Raw genomic sequence first — 15315 nt, forward strand, 5'->3', positions numbered from 1 at the left:
CTATGCAAATTTCAGATTCTTATTTGTAATTATGTTTAGCTCATGTTTCCATCTTACTGTAAATTTTACTTGCTTGCTGTTCCTGTTAGTAAATCCTAACATAGACTTTCCATAAAAGTGTGTGATTCACTTTTTTGTGTACAACACGGGAGGCAGTTGTGGAACAAGCACTTTGAATCACTCGCAGAAGAGGTTGCAGCAAAAGAGAAAACAATTTATGAAAGCTAATTTGTACTCAAAACTGAAATTTGTATCACCACTTGTATATGATGGTACTTTGTGTAAAACTTTTTTACAAGTAAACATGATGAACTACCTTTCAGAATAGTTGGAAGATTTACAGAAATTATTACAAAAGTCAATTTAAAAAGTTTGCTTTGTTTGGAAACTTTTTTTTATACTTTTAGTACCTCTCAGAAAAAGCTACCTACATGCATATTAATTATTATAAACTCATCACTAAGTGTTATCATTTTGAAATACAAGGTATAAGTATGATACATAAAAGAATTTCATATTTTATAAAAGTAATAGAAAAAAATCAGTTTTCTCTCCCAGATAATCTAATGACTCAGTTCATAATGAAGAAATATATTTTCAAAATGTATAAATTTAGCTTAAGAATTTTTTTCAGTAATTCTAATGCACAGTAAATTATACAGAAAAGAAACTAAATACATATTATGTTAAAATATAGTGTGTTTTTTTTCACTTGCCAAATGCATAAGATTCGTTTGTGTTGTTACTGAATCTTTTTCTCTTCAAAATGAAGTCCACAATTTGAGCACGTTGGGCTGGATTGAAAAAATCTTCTTTTTTCTCTGGAACATCATATCTTTAACAAGACCAGTAAAAATAACTTTTACACAAATGTGAACACACATGAACAAAATATTTTAAAATTACAAACCTCTTTCATCTGTCAGAACAACAAGTCACATTTAAAAAGTAATTAACTATTAGAGTTCCTTAAGATGTATAACACAATAAATAATAACACAGATGTAGTGACATGACAATACTCTTTTCTTACTGGAAACCTTTACTGGGCCAGTAAAGGATGCTATGATTTATGTTATTTATCTTATTCTGATGTGACATTACATGCACTAAATATAGATCTTACTTGCCAATCTAAAATGTTTAATATAGAAGCTGATGAACCATACAGGCTTAATAATAAAGACAAATCTTTTGTTAAATCTAAAATACTTTCTAACCAACTTTACAAATAAAAAAAGGATAATTTTGATTTATTTTAATGGTTACAAGATTGGTCATACTGACAAACCTCATACAGAGTTTGGGTAGAATAATACAAAATACAGTCTAGTTTCACTGACTAAAATGTTTTAAGTTTATTTACGATGTTTAAATTTAAATTTCAGATGATTTACGTTTTTAATCTACATGATAATCACTTTACACCCACAGTAGTCAATTTTCTGATTCCACATATTCACAGACTCTTGCAGTGAAAGAGACTTCATTATAAATTATGTTTTTCTCAACAAATGATTTAATGATCATTCACAGTTGATGAAATTTTTATGAAGATACACAAAACGTATTAGAAATTATTGTGGTGAAACTATAAAGATAAATTTGGAGTCACAAACTTGGCAGATTCAACCAAGCCCACAGTGAAAAGAAATGATGGTAATGATTTGACTCACTATCTGTTGTTTATGGGTTCAAATCCCTGTTATCCCAAAACATGTTCATACTTTTACCTATTGGGATGTTGTAACATTAAAATCCATTTCACTCTTTGTTAATAAAAAAAGTAGTTCAAGAGTGGGTAGTAGGTGGTTCTAAGTAGCTGTCTTCTCTTTGGTATGTCACTGCTAAATTAGGGATGACTAACACAGTTAGCCCTTAAGTTGCTTTGGCCAAAATACAAAACTAACCAAACATTAAAAATATTAAAACACTCAATGTACAGGATATCACCTGACTAAAATTAACAAAGATTTGTAGCAAATAAAATCCAGAAAGCCCAAACATGTGTACTTACAAGTATTCCCTAGCTCTTCTATATTCAGTTGTAAACTGTTGCCTCTTTGATGTTTTGGAGGCAAAGAGGTGTGAAATTGAATGACAAACACCACTTATACCTCCTTTTAATTTTTTTTCATTACCCCTTGAAAGCTGAAACTCTGGTACCTAAAAGAAATACAAAAATAACATTTTTTAAACTGGTGTATGATTTTAAAAATGCTGAACTCCTCAAAAATACATGTGAAATGTATAACAAATTTATCACAACATAATTTATAACCAGTAGAAAATCTGTTAAAAAAAACTGATACTATTCTTCAAAAGAGAGAGAGAGAAAGGAAGGAAAATATAATATCACAATAATTTATGTTTGAAGCAGGATATACTCAGTGTGTCATTGAGAAAATATCTCACTGTCTCTGGCTCTCTAATTAGCTAAATTTATCAATTATCTGTAAGATCATATGGGATGAATCATACTTTAATCAATTATTTGTATTCTAGACTTTCTATTGGTTATAAATTTAATAGGACTTAGAAAAATGTATCAGCAATTTGTAAATTTGAGCAAGTTGAAGGGCACGTGTGGCAAGAAGTTCTTCCATCTTCATTGGTTGCTCTGTAGTTCCATATGATTGAAGGATATAAGATAAAGATTTAGAAGATCAATGACATTTTACATAACATTTCATAGTTTAAGGGGGAAGTTCAAAAGAGGTCATAACTAAAGAACAAATATTCAAATTCTCACACTAGGGTAATTTAAAATTGTTTTAAATATTTTCTTATATTATTAAGAACTAAAAATATTTATATCTTAAAAGCTGCATTATCATCTATGGTTTGTTGTCAAGTTTGTTCGTACATCATGGTAGTTAAGTGGTTTAATTATATTTTGAATCTAAATTAAAAAAAGTCATGACACGTTAGTTTAACCAGTCTGTGTGCTAAAAGTTCATACATCCCAAGTGTCTTGTCTGGATCATGAAAGGCATCAACCAATGTACTTATAGTTTTATTTGGACTATACTCTGTCCTTAAATACAAAATGATTAGCAAGTGTACTGCAAGTGATTCCAGTGCCAGCGGTAAGCCAAAAAAACTGCGAGAAAAGCCTTCTCAGTTACAACAAAACTGGAAACCATCAAGAAGTTTGATGAAAGCCAAAGACTTACTAAAAACTCCAAAGCATTTAAGTTCTCACCATCAACTACAGCAACTATCAAGAAAGAGAAAATTATTCAAAATGCTGAGTCTTCCATACGTGCATCTGTTAAGTTACTAAATCAGTATTGCCTGAAGATAATGGATAGCAAATGCTGACTTGACAGATTAAAAAAAAAGAGCATAATTTACACAGCCTACAGGTGGTAAGTGCTGACAAGGAAGCAACATCAATATGCCAACCAGTTTTAAAAGATATTATTGAACAAAGAGGACATATGACCCATCAGGTTTTCAACATTTGAAAGACTGATCTATATTGGAAGAAGATGCCAGACAGAACAAGTTTAAACAACAAAACAAATTTTGAGGATTTGTTTACAACTTTTCTGCCCTGCAGTAGAGAGATGTTTCTCTATGGAAAATGCTGCCCATAAATCACTAGTGGTTGATGACAAATCACAAAATCACCCTAACAACCTAATTTACATATCAACAAACATTTCTGTGGAGTTTCTTCCTCCAAACACCACTTCATTGATCCAACCTATAAATCAATACATCATAGCTTCTTTTAAAACATATAACTTGTGACAAATCTTCAGATAAATGATCAGGGGCAGTAGATAGCAACAGAAACACCTAAATCAGAAGTTTCTGGAAACCATTGAACATCAAGAACGTGAAGAGGTTACAACCTCCAATATGAATGCAGTTTGGAAAAAAAAACAAAAAAAAAAACTGGCTAAAACGTGTGCACAATTTTCAACCTCTTGTTAAACAAAAATCACATCAGTTTGGATTTTAGTGGAATTGAAGAGCAACTCATCAATGACTTACTGATATCATACAATAAACAAATTTCCAATGAAGAACTGATAAAACACTGACCAAAATTAGCTGCTTATGAATAGAAAGATGACTAAGAACCAGAATAACAATTGTTTTTAAAACAGAAAAAGCTGCCAAATTGATTTTTACTATTTTATCAAACTGTCAAAATCCAGACCAAAATTGTGATTGAACCCTCAATAATTGAACACAATGTTTAAAATGCCCTAATCTTGTATAAAGAACTTTACAGAGATAAAAGGTGAGCATGCTAGACAAACAGCATTGGCAGCATTCTTCAATCAGTCTACACCACTGCTTCCTAGCCACGATGATGTTGACACTCCCACTAGGTCCAGCATGGCCAGGTTGTTAAGGCACTCCACTCGTAATCGTAATCCGATGGTCGCGAGTTCAAATCCCCATTATACCAAACATGCTCACTACTTCAGTGGTGGGGCATTATAATGTGACAGCCAATCCCATTATCTGTTCATAAAAGAGTAGCCCAAGAGTTGGCAGTGGGTGATGATAACTAGCTGCCTTTCCTCTTGTCTTACACTACTAAACTTGGGACAGCTAGCACAGATAGCCCTCATGCAGCTTTGTTTAAAATAAAAAAAAAATAAATAAAAACATTTGATTATAGTAATAATTACACCATTTTCTTTTAATTAAAATTTTAAAAATATCATTCATAAATAATTTCAATATATTTTGCAAACTACAGGAATTAATACTCAATGTTAGATGTTTCTATGATAATATTTTCCATCAAAGTTATCACGGTTTTTTAAACACGCAAATTCTTACAAGCTATGTATTTTTACTCAACAAATACAGGAAATAACTAAAGGAATTAATTTCACAAGTTTCAGATTTATATTTCTTCCAACTTCAATATTTTACACAATAAATCTTTGCATATTAGTTGTGTTTGTGAAAGTCATGATCAGAGTTCTAAACACTATAAAACATATCTGCCAGAATTTACTTTGGGGGAAAAAAAAAAAAAAATCAAAGCATATTATTCTATATTGACAAATAACAGTTTGGTTAAACAACATTACAAGATTTCACAGACAGAGCTCATATGCTCACTCTAATGTTTCACAAATGATGTTTCCCCTATCACAAAGCAAACACCATATTTTTTCAACATTGTTAGAAATCCAATAACCTTTTTTGCCACCAATAACACGAGTAACAGTTTTACAAAATAATAAAACTTTTTTCAAATCTTTCACACATCATGCAACAGATTCACTGTTATGCATTTGTTCTGATGCCTACATTTCTTTCAATTTGATGGTTGTAGTGTATATTGTTGGACGTGTATTATGCAAGCCCCAGCTGTTTTCTAACTTTGTAGAAGATTCTTGAGAGTAAGAATCAACAATATTTATTTTACAAAAATGCTTACACATATTTAAAAATGGTTTAACATTCAAGAATATCTCCTTAAACCATATAAATCGATGCACCAAAAGGCAGAACAATTTTTTTTTATCACTACAATCAGTGCACTGCAAGCCACAGAAGCTATAATTGTGATTAATACTTATTAATCAGAAAACTATAGAATTTGATCAGGAATGTTTATAGATACTGAACATCACAACCTGTTTAACTTCAGTGAATTGAGTTATGGCATTAGTATATTTACAAGGACATTAAATATCTTTTGTGTGTATCAATCTTGTTGACAAATGACAAATTTAATACATATCAACACTTAATTAACATTTAAATTAAAATTTCCAGCTGTTTGAAATTGTAATACATTATGTACGTAACATGATAAATTGGAGACTGATCTGAGATAAATTACAATACATAACAATCAACAATATAATTTCTCTAAAATTAATTTTAAGGTAATAATGAATCACTGTTATATTGCAGCCACGATTAGCTTTACTTCTCTTTAATATCTTACTATATATAATTAAAGCATGTTCTTTACATGGTGTATTATTACAGTACTAACAGTAATTTTGTTGTAGTAAATGTATTTACCATTTGTACTACATCTTGTCCTTAGTCATAATAATAATAATGATGTTAGCTTTCCAGCTACTTCTTATAGTTTCACTTTATTCATTACTTCCTGTACTTACACATTACATCAGTAAAGATATAATGAAACACACATGTGCAGCCACAGTGAAGTAATGTTCTTGTTATCAGAGTATTTTTATTTGAAACTATGTTCTGCAATAAAGAAATAGCTCTTGCATAAACTTTTTTCTAATTTATTGAATCTTGAATGCAGCACAAAGTGGAGAATTGTTTTATGGATTTTGTGGTACCAATACAAGTTAGTTTGTTTTATAAATCTATTTTTATTAGCACTACTTTTGTCATGACATTTTAATCATAAAAATTAATTTATATTGCTAGCTTATTATACGGAATTAAGCCTATCCTAAATCACCTAAGCTAATTATTATCATGAGTTATAACTGGAATTACAGCCAAGAATATCACTAACAAACAACAATACTCAACTGACAACAACAAAGAGATTACAAGCAAAAATGTAAAACCGTATATTTAATTAGTAATATCTATTACTGAGTTGATTTTCATCGGTTTTATGTGGACAGCTGTCCTGTATCAGATATTCAAATTAATTACATAATGGTCTTGACTTTGTTGTAGCCTTCTGTTAAAATATTGTATCACAACAATAGTTTTTATCACACCAACTCCACATTATACTGTTGACATCCTCCTATCATCCCTTCCTTGTAAACAGTGATGATGTAACACTGAATAAGTTCCCACCAGTTGAATGTATTATGCTACATAGCAATTAGGGATGGTACAAGGAGTGACAGTGGTCTTTAGAATAATGTTGACTCTTTTTCTCATTATCATATATATATACCATATGTTTCAGCAAGAAAAAAACATGAAGTCAAGCTTATCATTTGAAACATTACTTTTCACCAAATTAGAGCAGTTTATTCGAAATCAGCTCCCTCATCAGTAACCCCAGAAAAGTAAACTCCTTGCAGTAGGGGACTGTAATTTATATGACTGAATTTTCCTTTATTCACCACAATACACCTACATTTGTAAACATATTTAAAGAATATAAGTGGTATTTAGCACTAGTTGCTTCAGAATGAATGAAAGTCATTACAGTAAAAAAAAAAAAAATGCTTAAGTGCAAATATAACGAGTTATCTCCTTAATCACACTTTAAGAGAAAGATCTGCATGTTAACGCTCTAGTATGATGAGACAGATTTGAATTACAGCACTGTACCTAAAATGATTAACTTTTACACATTTGGTTTATGGCAAATCAATGGTCCTTTGACAATATTAAATGTCATGAGTATACTTACAGAAGAGACTCAAGAATGTTTGTCAAAGCCCTTTATGAAGAAGAATATTGATACGGAATGCTTTTAACGAAACACAGTTCAAATAATTTGACAGTGCAACACAGCCATGAAAGGATTTACTAAATACACTCGAGAAATACATCACAGTCCTCTGTGAGGAAAGATGTTTATACAGAATATTTAGAGAAGCAAAACAATTTAAAACCTTTTAAAATCCATGAAAGAATTTGCAACAATACATTCAAAAACAGTAACAAGCTTCAAAACCACATCCCAAACAAGTACAGAGCAAACTTAAAAATTTGGCTTAGGAAAATATACCCTTCTACTCTAAAGATAATAAACAATTATCCAAAAACAATTATTCCAAAATTTACATTAATCTCTAAAACGAAAGGACAGCAAGAAAGAACACTTTTTCTAACTTATGATTCATCAGAATTCACGTATATCAGTATTTTATGCTCTATCTGACGTGTAATATTTCAGGATTGATGTATAGAAAATATCAAAGGAATAGTATAACAACACGATCATTTTTAAAATAATACAAGAATGTTATAATAATCATTTTAATCCAAACAAAAATGCACAAATTTTGCCAAACATTTTGAAAATTATTTCAAACTGTCACTGCTACAATCAGTAGTTAAGTTTTATAGCTGACAACTGTGTGCAAAAAAATTGTGGAACAAATAAAACTCATTAATATTTCATAAAAGTAATTGATCCTGTAATGTTTCTGAAAAAAAAATTAGCCAACTATAAAAGCTGTGATATATCTTTTACAATTCATAAGTTAGTACTGTTCCATTGACCTCTTCATTGCACATACATTTAACATTAAGATATCTCAGAAGCAGCAAAGACTGGGAATATAACCACTATGTGGAATTTCATGAAGAAATTTTTCATGTCACAGTAAACTGTAAATTTTTCTTAATTAGTTGATTATAGATTCCAAATTAAGAGTATGTAAAAACAGGATTTTAAATCCATCTTTTGTATGTAACGTTTCTGTGCCAACACAAACATTTTTTCAACACAAGGATTTATCAACCAGGATGGATGTGATGGTAGACAAAAAAACCCTATCCAAATATGTAATATTTCTTTTCTACAAAATGCAACATTTAAGACATAACTGGTTTCAACTCCCTTGATATGTTGCTTTAAAATTATCTCTTCACAAATGTCTGTAAATGCTAAGAATTTATTTGCATTTTACTTTACTTAATCCAAAAATGAGAAAATCAAAAGCTGTTCTCTTCTAAACACCATTTCAGTGTAATCACAAAATCAAATTAAAGAACTACTTCCAGTGGTGGATTAACAACATGCAGTGTCACACAGCTGTTGAACATCATTTAGGAAGGAACATCACACTGAGTTTTATGGTCATGCAAAGGAAACAAACTTACTTAACACATTCCACCAGACAAAAAAGGGAAATCCATGAATTTACAAAGAAATAATTGTATAACAACTAAATACAGTAATAGTATAATAACTTCAGCTCTGATTAATATCAGTGATACAGTGTTTTGTTTGAAGATACTTTTTATTCACATCATAAATATACTTGTGTAAATTAATTAATTTATTTAATATTTTTTAGTTCAAACTTGCATATAGTTGAAGACAATTTGAAGTAGAATATACAAAGTTGAAAAAGAATAATTACATAAATATTTGGTTATAATTAATACAGTACAAGTTTTCAACATAATTCTAAACACTGGTAAAACTTCCATCACATTTTCGTCAGTCTCATAAAAAGCTTGCATATCTTTACAAATCAATGAGCAAATACTCATTGTAAACTGTATAACAAGCTATCATTAAATCATCTTACCTCCTTAATCGGCATTTTCATCTTTAATATTTCAGCATATCGAGTTAAAACTTCCCATGGGGCATGAATTTTGACAAAGTTTACACCAACAGAGCACTATTGAAAGATAAAAAATAAGATGTAACCTTACAGAGGTTTTCTTATTGTCTATTTTCAATTCAAATGGTATTGTGAGTAAAAATATAAATAAATATATGATTTAAAACATATTTCACACAATTCAAAAAGTTTGAAAATTTTAAGATAATAGTCCAAAAATATGTTTTTCAGTAATATAAATAACTTTTTTTCATATTTTAACACTCTTACCACGAGCTCAGTACAATCAACTTGGTTTGTGGCCCCATAAAAGTTACATAAAAACATTGAAATTTCACAAGCTTTCAGTGAACATTACCAGATTTTTGAATACAAACACCAGAAATAAATCAAATTATTGACTGCTCCAAGTGGTTATTACAAAAGATAAAAAATAATTTCCTTCATCTGAAAATTATCAAATTTCATTTGTGTAATCTCCAAAACTTCTTGAATAAATATCAAAAGTTTTTCTCAATAAAACTTCATATTCTATCTTCTATTTTCTCTATCCTAATTCTCCATGCATTTTTTTCAGTTTGACACTCCTCATAAACACCATGATAAAAAAAAGGAAACAAATCAAAATTATCATTATGTTCTTTCCATAATGACTGCAAATTGTAACAGGAAACTATGATTTTATCAAAAGTAGCTTAAATATTGTGATGATATAATTTCTACTGAAATATTTTTGTTTTATTGCTCTTTGAACTGTGTCTAACTAATAATTCCACCACAAAAGTTGAAAATCCCATGACAAAGTGTATCATATATTACATGATCAAATAATGTAACTCATGAACTACTCACAAGCATACCTTGTGAAGCATTTGTAGTACCATTATTATTTTTCTCTACCTTACCAAATTAAACCTTCTTCAATTTAACAACTATCTACTTTTTTTACATTTTATTTACCTTCATTATAATGAATAAAAAATAGATGTGAAAAACAAAAAATTACAGTACTTCACTGGATCTTCAAATTTTTTGTTTTTGACAAAATTTAAGCCTAGTGTTTTGTATTAGTAGTATAAACAGGCTAAAAATTTTTGATTTGTTTAATTAATGCACTTACATACACAAAATAATAAAACATGGAAAACAAACAATCTCCTACAACTATCACAATTTCTCTGGCTTTCCACCTATGAGATAAAATTTCAGGTAAGCTCATCAAAATGTTTCACATGGAAATAACATTTGAACTGGAGGGAAAATAAACAATTCTCTGAAGAAAAAAAATGAAGTAATATAATATATAATTTGTTAGATTAAATCTTTGACTTTTTTATTGCATGTAAATAAATATAGTTTATGACATCAGAAAGAACTACTGGTAATTTGTGAAAGAAAGAATGTGAGAGGCAGGTGTGGTAAGTGGATCTGATTTTCTTATTTATGGCTCTGTAAATTAATTATATTGAAGGCTTTAAAAATATGCTTTGCTTGAGCAATAACTATGTTACAACAAATAATTTCTACATCTACTTTTAGGAGAAGAAAATAAATAAGAGAGGAGACAAAAACTAGACGGTAAATTACACAATTTTCATACTATGGGAGTTTGAGGATTTTTTTAAAAGTATTTACTTATAAAATTAAGAATTTAAAATTTATGTAATATTAATATTTTAATTATTAAACATCTTTTGATTTCATGTTTATTCATATACAATGATATTAAAGTGAGATAGTTACACTTTAAATATAACTGTGAAAATGTGACATAAGCCCTAAGACCTATCCTCAGGATGAGGAGTAACCAATTTACCACATGCTATATTTCATTTATTTTTAATTCTTTTATAACAGCCCATAAAAGGTCTCAAAAGGAGAAAACTTAAATGCACTAATCACATCATGTTATTACTTTATTATTTAAAGTCAGCTCTGGTTCTATATTTTAATACATTAAAGAATTGATTAAATAACATATGAATATCATGGTTCACACAGTAAAAGATGTTTCTAGTGTGGTTTCTACATCATATTTTTGTTATGAGTACAATGTTTGTTTGTTTTAGAGCAAAGCCACATTGAGCTATCTGCTGTGTCCACCATAGGGAATACAACCCTGGATTTTAGTGTTATCACTAAACTTATCACTATCCCACCAGGGGAACAAAAGCAAGAATGAGCAATATGTGATTTCTTTAACGTACTTTTGTCAAATATTATTAAGTTAAAACCGTTTTGGGTAAAATTCATTTCCACAGCAAACAGAGTATATACAACTTAATATATTAATTTAAGCTTAACCTAAATCTCCTTAGCCTAATAAACCTTATAAAATATTACTAGGATTATAAGTAAAATTATTAATAAAAAACAGGTTACCCAACTCTTCACGTAACCATTGTAAATATTTTTGTGATACAGTATACCATTAGACAGACCAGTGTATCAAGCTTGTTACATAATTTGTTGATCTATGCACAAAGCTATCTTTTATCTTAAGAAATTACTAAAAACAAATGTTACACTAATAATTATAGCACTAGCTTTAAATATTTCATATGAATAAACTCTTGAAATGAATATTTTTTTTTTCTAAGTACTGGTAGTTTGTTAAATATATGATGAACTATTTAAAGTTAACAACTAAAGAAAAGGAATATTTTTGTAATATAAATATAAAACAAGTCTGAAAAAAGACACATTAAAAACACAACAATGAAAGATACAGCAAAATAATAGCTTTGCAAATAAGCAAAAATCTGAAGACTTGCATTTATTACTTTAACTACATGATATGAAAATAAATCTTGTACCCAAACACACAATGTTACTTTAATTACATTTTATATTATCATAAATATTATGTTTCGTACTTTATTTTCTTATGTAAAACAAACACCTGAACCATCTGTTAACAATTCATCATGAAATAACAAATATGTAATGAAAAAACAACATTTACTTGATGAACATGTTCCAGTTCAAGCCCTTCGTCCTCCAAATTGGCTTCAAAAATTTGTCTAATATTTCTGTGAGGACCACTGTCCTTCTCTGAAGATGGCTTATAAACCAACACAAAGTCAGTTTGATGGTGTTCATCATCAAACAGAGAAGGTTCCTAGTTAATACAATTCCAAAATTTTATAACTCTAATTAGGTTTTATTTCATCTAAACAAAATCATTATTGGTTTATCTGAAGGTTTTGTTTCTTGTTCATAATGAAAATAATTTAATATATACATATACACTTGATCTTTTCTCATCTATCAAAAGTGAATCTGTATTTATAAAAAATTATTAATAGGCTTCTAAAGGGTATATAAGCACATTTACTGAAATATCCTAGTGACAGTTTGTAATTTCTGTACATGTAAAGCTCACGAGCTGCATAAATGAATAAGTTTTCTTACCACAGAACATGGGGAAACCTCCCCTAAACTTACTCCCACCCAAAAAACTTTGTTCAAAATTTAAGGGTTTTATTTCTAAATGATAACTTTTGTAATAATAAATAAGGGGCCCTTAAAACAGGACCATTTTAAACATACTTCTAAAAAAAGATCTTTGAATATAAAACCAGACAATGTTTATAGACATAGTGTGTCTTTAGCACAGGAATCTTTTGCACCACAGAATTCACCAAATACAATTCTTCCCTTCGAGAAAAAAATGTTGAAAGAAAATCTTTAAATGTTGCAGAATAGTTTATGATTTTGAGGAAAAAAAGCATTTAATTTCAGTAATTGATGCAAAAAAATTACATCATGTACATCAAACCTGTCATATTAATTCCCTTGATAAAAAACAAGACATGTTATATACACAAAGGGGCACAGTAAATATTTATATTATGAATAAATATACAAAATATAATCATATCAAAATTACACTAGTGTTCTATATATATATGTATTTAAAATGCTGGAAAGAATCAAGCCAACTTAAGGTGTATATAAGACACATTTATTCCACCATTCAATACCTCAATTATTGAACTACTTAATTCACATGACAGTTGTACATTAAAAACTGTTTATAAGATTTGATTTTTTTACATACACCATTAGAACTTTAAAATACAAGAAATTTGAATATTTGTTGATGTTTTAAGTAAAAAAAGTTAACAACGTAACTATTTTGTAATGACAAAACAGGAGAAGTGCTAATAAACATGCATCATGTAATAAATAATAAACAGAATCATAAACTCTTTTTAACTATTGAACAATGTAATAATACCTCTGTGGATTCCTCAATCTGAATATCAATTTCACTTGATATTGATCTCGCATCTTCAGCACTTTTATAAGTGCTGGACTCAGACTCTGAATCTAACAGAAATAATAATAATAAAAACAATTAAAGAATACACAAAAATGGTAATTTTTTAATGTTGTTCACTGTTGAAATTAAAAGTAAATTGTAAGGAAAATCTGGTTTTCTTATGTCCAAATGTTTTTTACTTTTCAAATATTAACCTTCAAAATGAACAAACAAACACTACCTACACTAACCAGTCTTTTATATCTGCCAGGTTACGTTTTCAATGAGATAATGACAAACTGTAGTTAGTGACCAATCAATCATAAAAAATGGCTCTAAATTAACTGTTTGTTGAATATAATCTCCTGTTAGCTGTAAATCGTTTTTTAGATATTTAAAAAAAAATCAGACTCAAAACAATTATAAATGTCATTTAACTACAGTGTCTCTACAAATATTTGATTTGCCGTTCGTCACGTGAGTTATACCAGTTTCAGAGAATTTCACCACTAATGATTTAGCCTCGACAAGCGCAAATTGAGGGGTTAAATTCCCTAAAACTGGTATAATGTTTCAACAAGTGGTGAATGAAATGAAAGATCTTACTTCATATTTATTATTTTAAATCCCTCTGGTAAGTAATTCACAAGAATAAATTCAGCACATTTTATGTACATATAAAACATTTTGTAGAACAGACAAAAGCACATTTTTCTTTAGAAAGTAACAGTTGAAATGATGATATTAAATCAAAATTATTAAACACATATATAAAATGACAAGAAAAACTTGTACCATTACAACATGGAAAACATGTTTCTTTTTCAATATTTGTCTTGAAATATTTAATATTCTTATTCTGTACTTACCTGCTAAACTTCTTTGGCCTGATGTTGAAATGATGGCCCTCATTTTCTTAATGTTGAACAGCTAATCTGGATAACCAAATGTGACATTTACAGAAACTTTAAGACACACTACACTTGCTAAAGGTAACCATATATTATTATTATTATATTATTCAACCAAATTACTCAATCTGTGTGAAGTTAGGGGCTTTCTTGAACTGTGCTCTCAGTATAGTCATTCTGTAAAACTGTTGTGATACAACTTGTCATCTACACTATTATTATTTGAAGCATCAAAGTAGGTGGCTGGAATTTTGTAGTTCGGAGTTCTGTACAGCAAGATGACTCCATAAACTTCAACTGTATAACTTAAATGTTGTGCACCACTTTAAACAGTTATAGAAATACTGACACATTATCCACAAAACCATTTATTTATAAAGAACATGTGCAAGCACTGTGATAAGTGAAATGCATGAGAATGAAGACAACTAGCCCAAGTTACAGCAGAAATAGCCAAAGCTAGAATATTCACAAATGATGATGACCTAACATGGTGCAACACTCAACTTTGAAGATGTTAAGGAAAAAGATACATGTTTGAAACTAATTATTCAGTAGATCAAAAATAGTGTAGAAAAACTCTCAATTCCAACATTTTTTAAGTACAACCTTAAGAAAATGATGCACTTGGCAGTCCAGGGTCGTAGATGTTTTACACCCGATGGGGGGAATGATTTTTCTAACCACTTATGTGGACTGTTCAATTTGCAAATTGGTAATCTCTGATTACGTGAACCTGAGAGCGATAAACATGCAGTCACAAAGTAATCTTGTTGCCACAATACTTGCATGTATACTTAGGCCTACTGACTGATACTTACGAATTATCGCTTAGATCGAAAAGCTTAGAAGCACGCCTATATTAAAGATATATTATTTATATAATTAG

At 29.3% G+C, this 15315-nt stretch overlaps 1 protein-coding gene across 10 annotated transcripts in view; it reads right to left on the reverse strand.

Moving 5' to 3' along the window:
* The window catches only part of LOC143242450 (anoctamin-2-like), a 67925-nt gene that overhangs the window by 31014 nt on the left and 21596 nt on the right, over nucleotides 1-15315 (reverse strand). For 9 of the 10 annotated variants that reach the window (XR_013022710.1, XR_013022713.1, XR_013022709.1 and 6 more), the window contains exons 2-7: nucleotides 14385-14450; nucleotides 13492-13583; nucleotides 12214-12369; nucleotides 9210-9305; nucleotides 2018-2166; nucleotides 717-835 (exon numbers count right to left, since the gene is read on the reverse strand). Coding sequence is in view for 2 of the 10 variants with exons in the window: in XM_076485855.1 (XP_076341970.1) it covers nucleotides 717-835; nucleotides 2018-2166; nucleotides 9210-9305; nucleotides 12214-12369; nucleotides 13492-13583; nucleotides 14385-14427 (655 nt within the window). In the remaining 8 variants the exon portion in view is untranslated. The remainder of the gene's footprint in view (nucleotides 1-716; nucleotides 836-2017; nucleotides 2167-9209; nucleotides 9306-12213; nucleotides 12370-13491; nucleotides 13584-14384; nucleotides 14451-15315) is intronic. The other variant, XR_013022712.1, reaches the window with a different exon arrangement.

Source organism: Tachypleus tridentatus, unplaced genomic scaffold (assembly GCF_004210375.1).
Source record: "Tachypleus tridentatus isolate NWPU-2018 unplaced genomic scaffold, ASM421037v1 Hic_cluster_2, whole genome shotgun sequence".
Classification (NCBI taxonomy): Eukaryota; Metazoa; Arthropoda; class Merostomata; order Xiphosura; family Limulidae; genus Tachypleus; species Tachypleus tridentatus.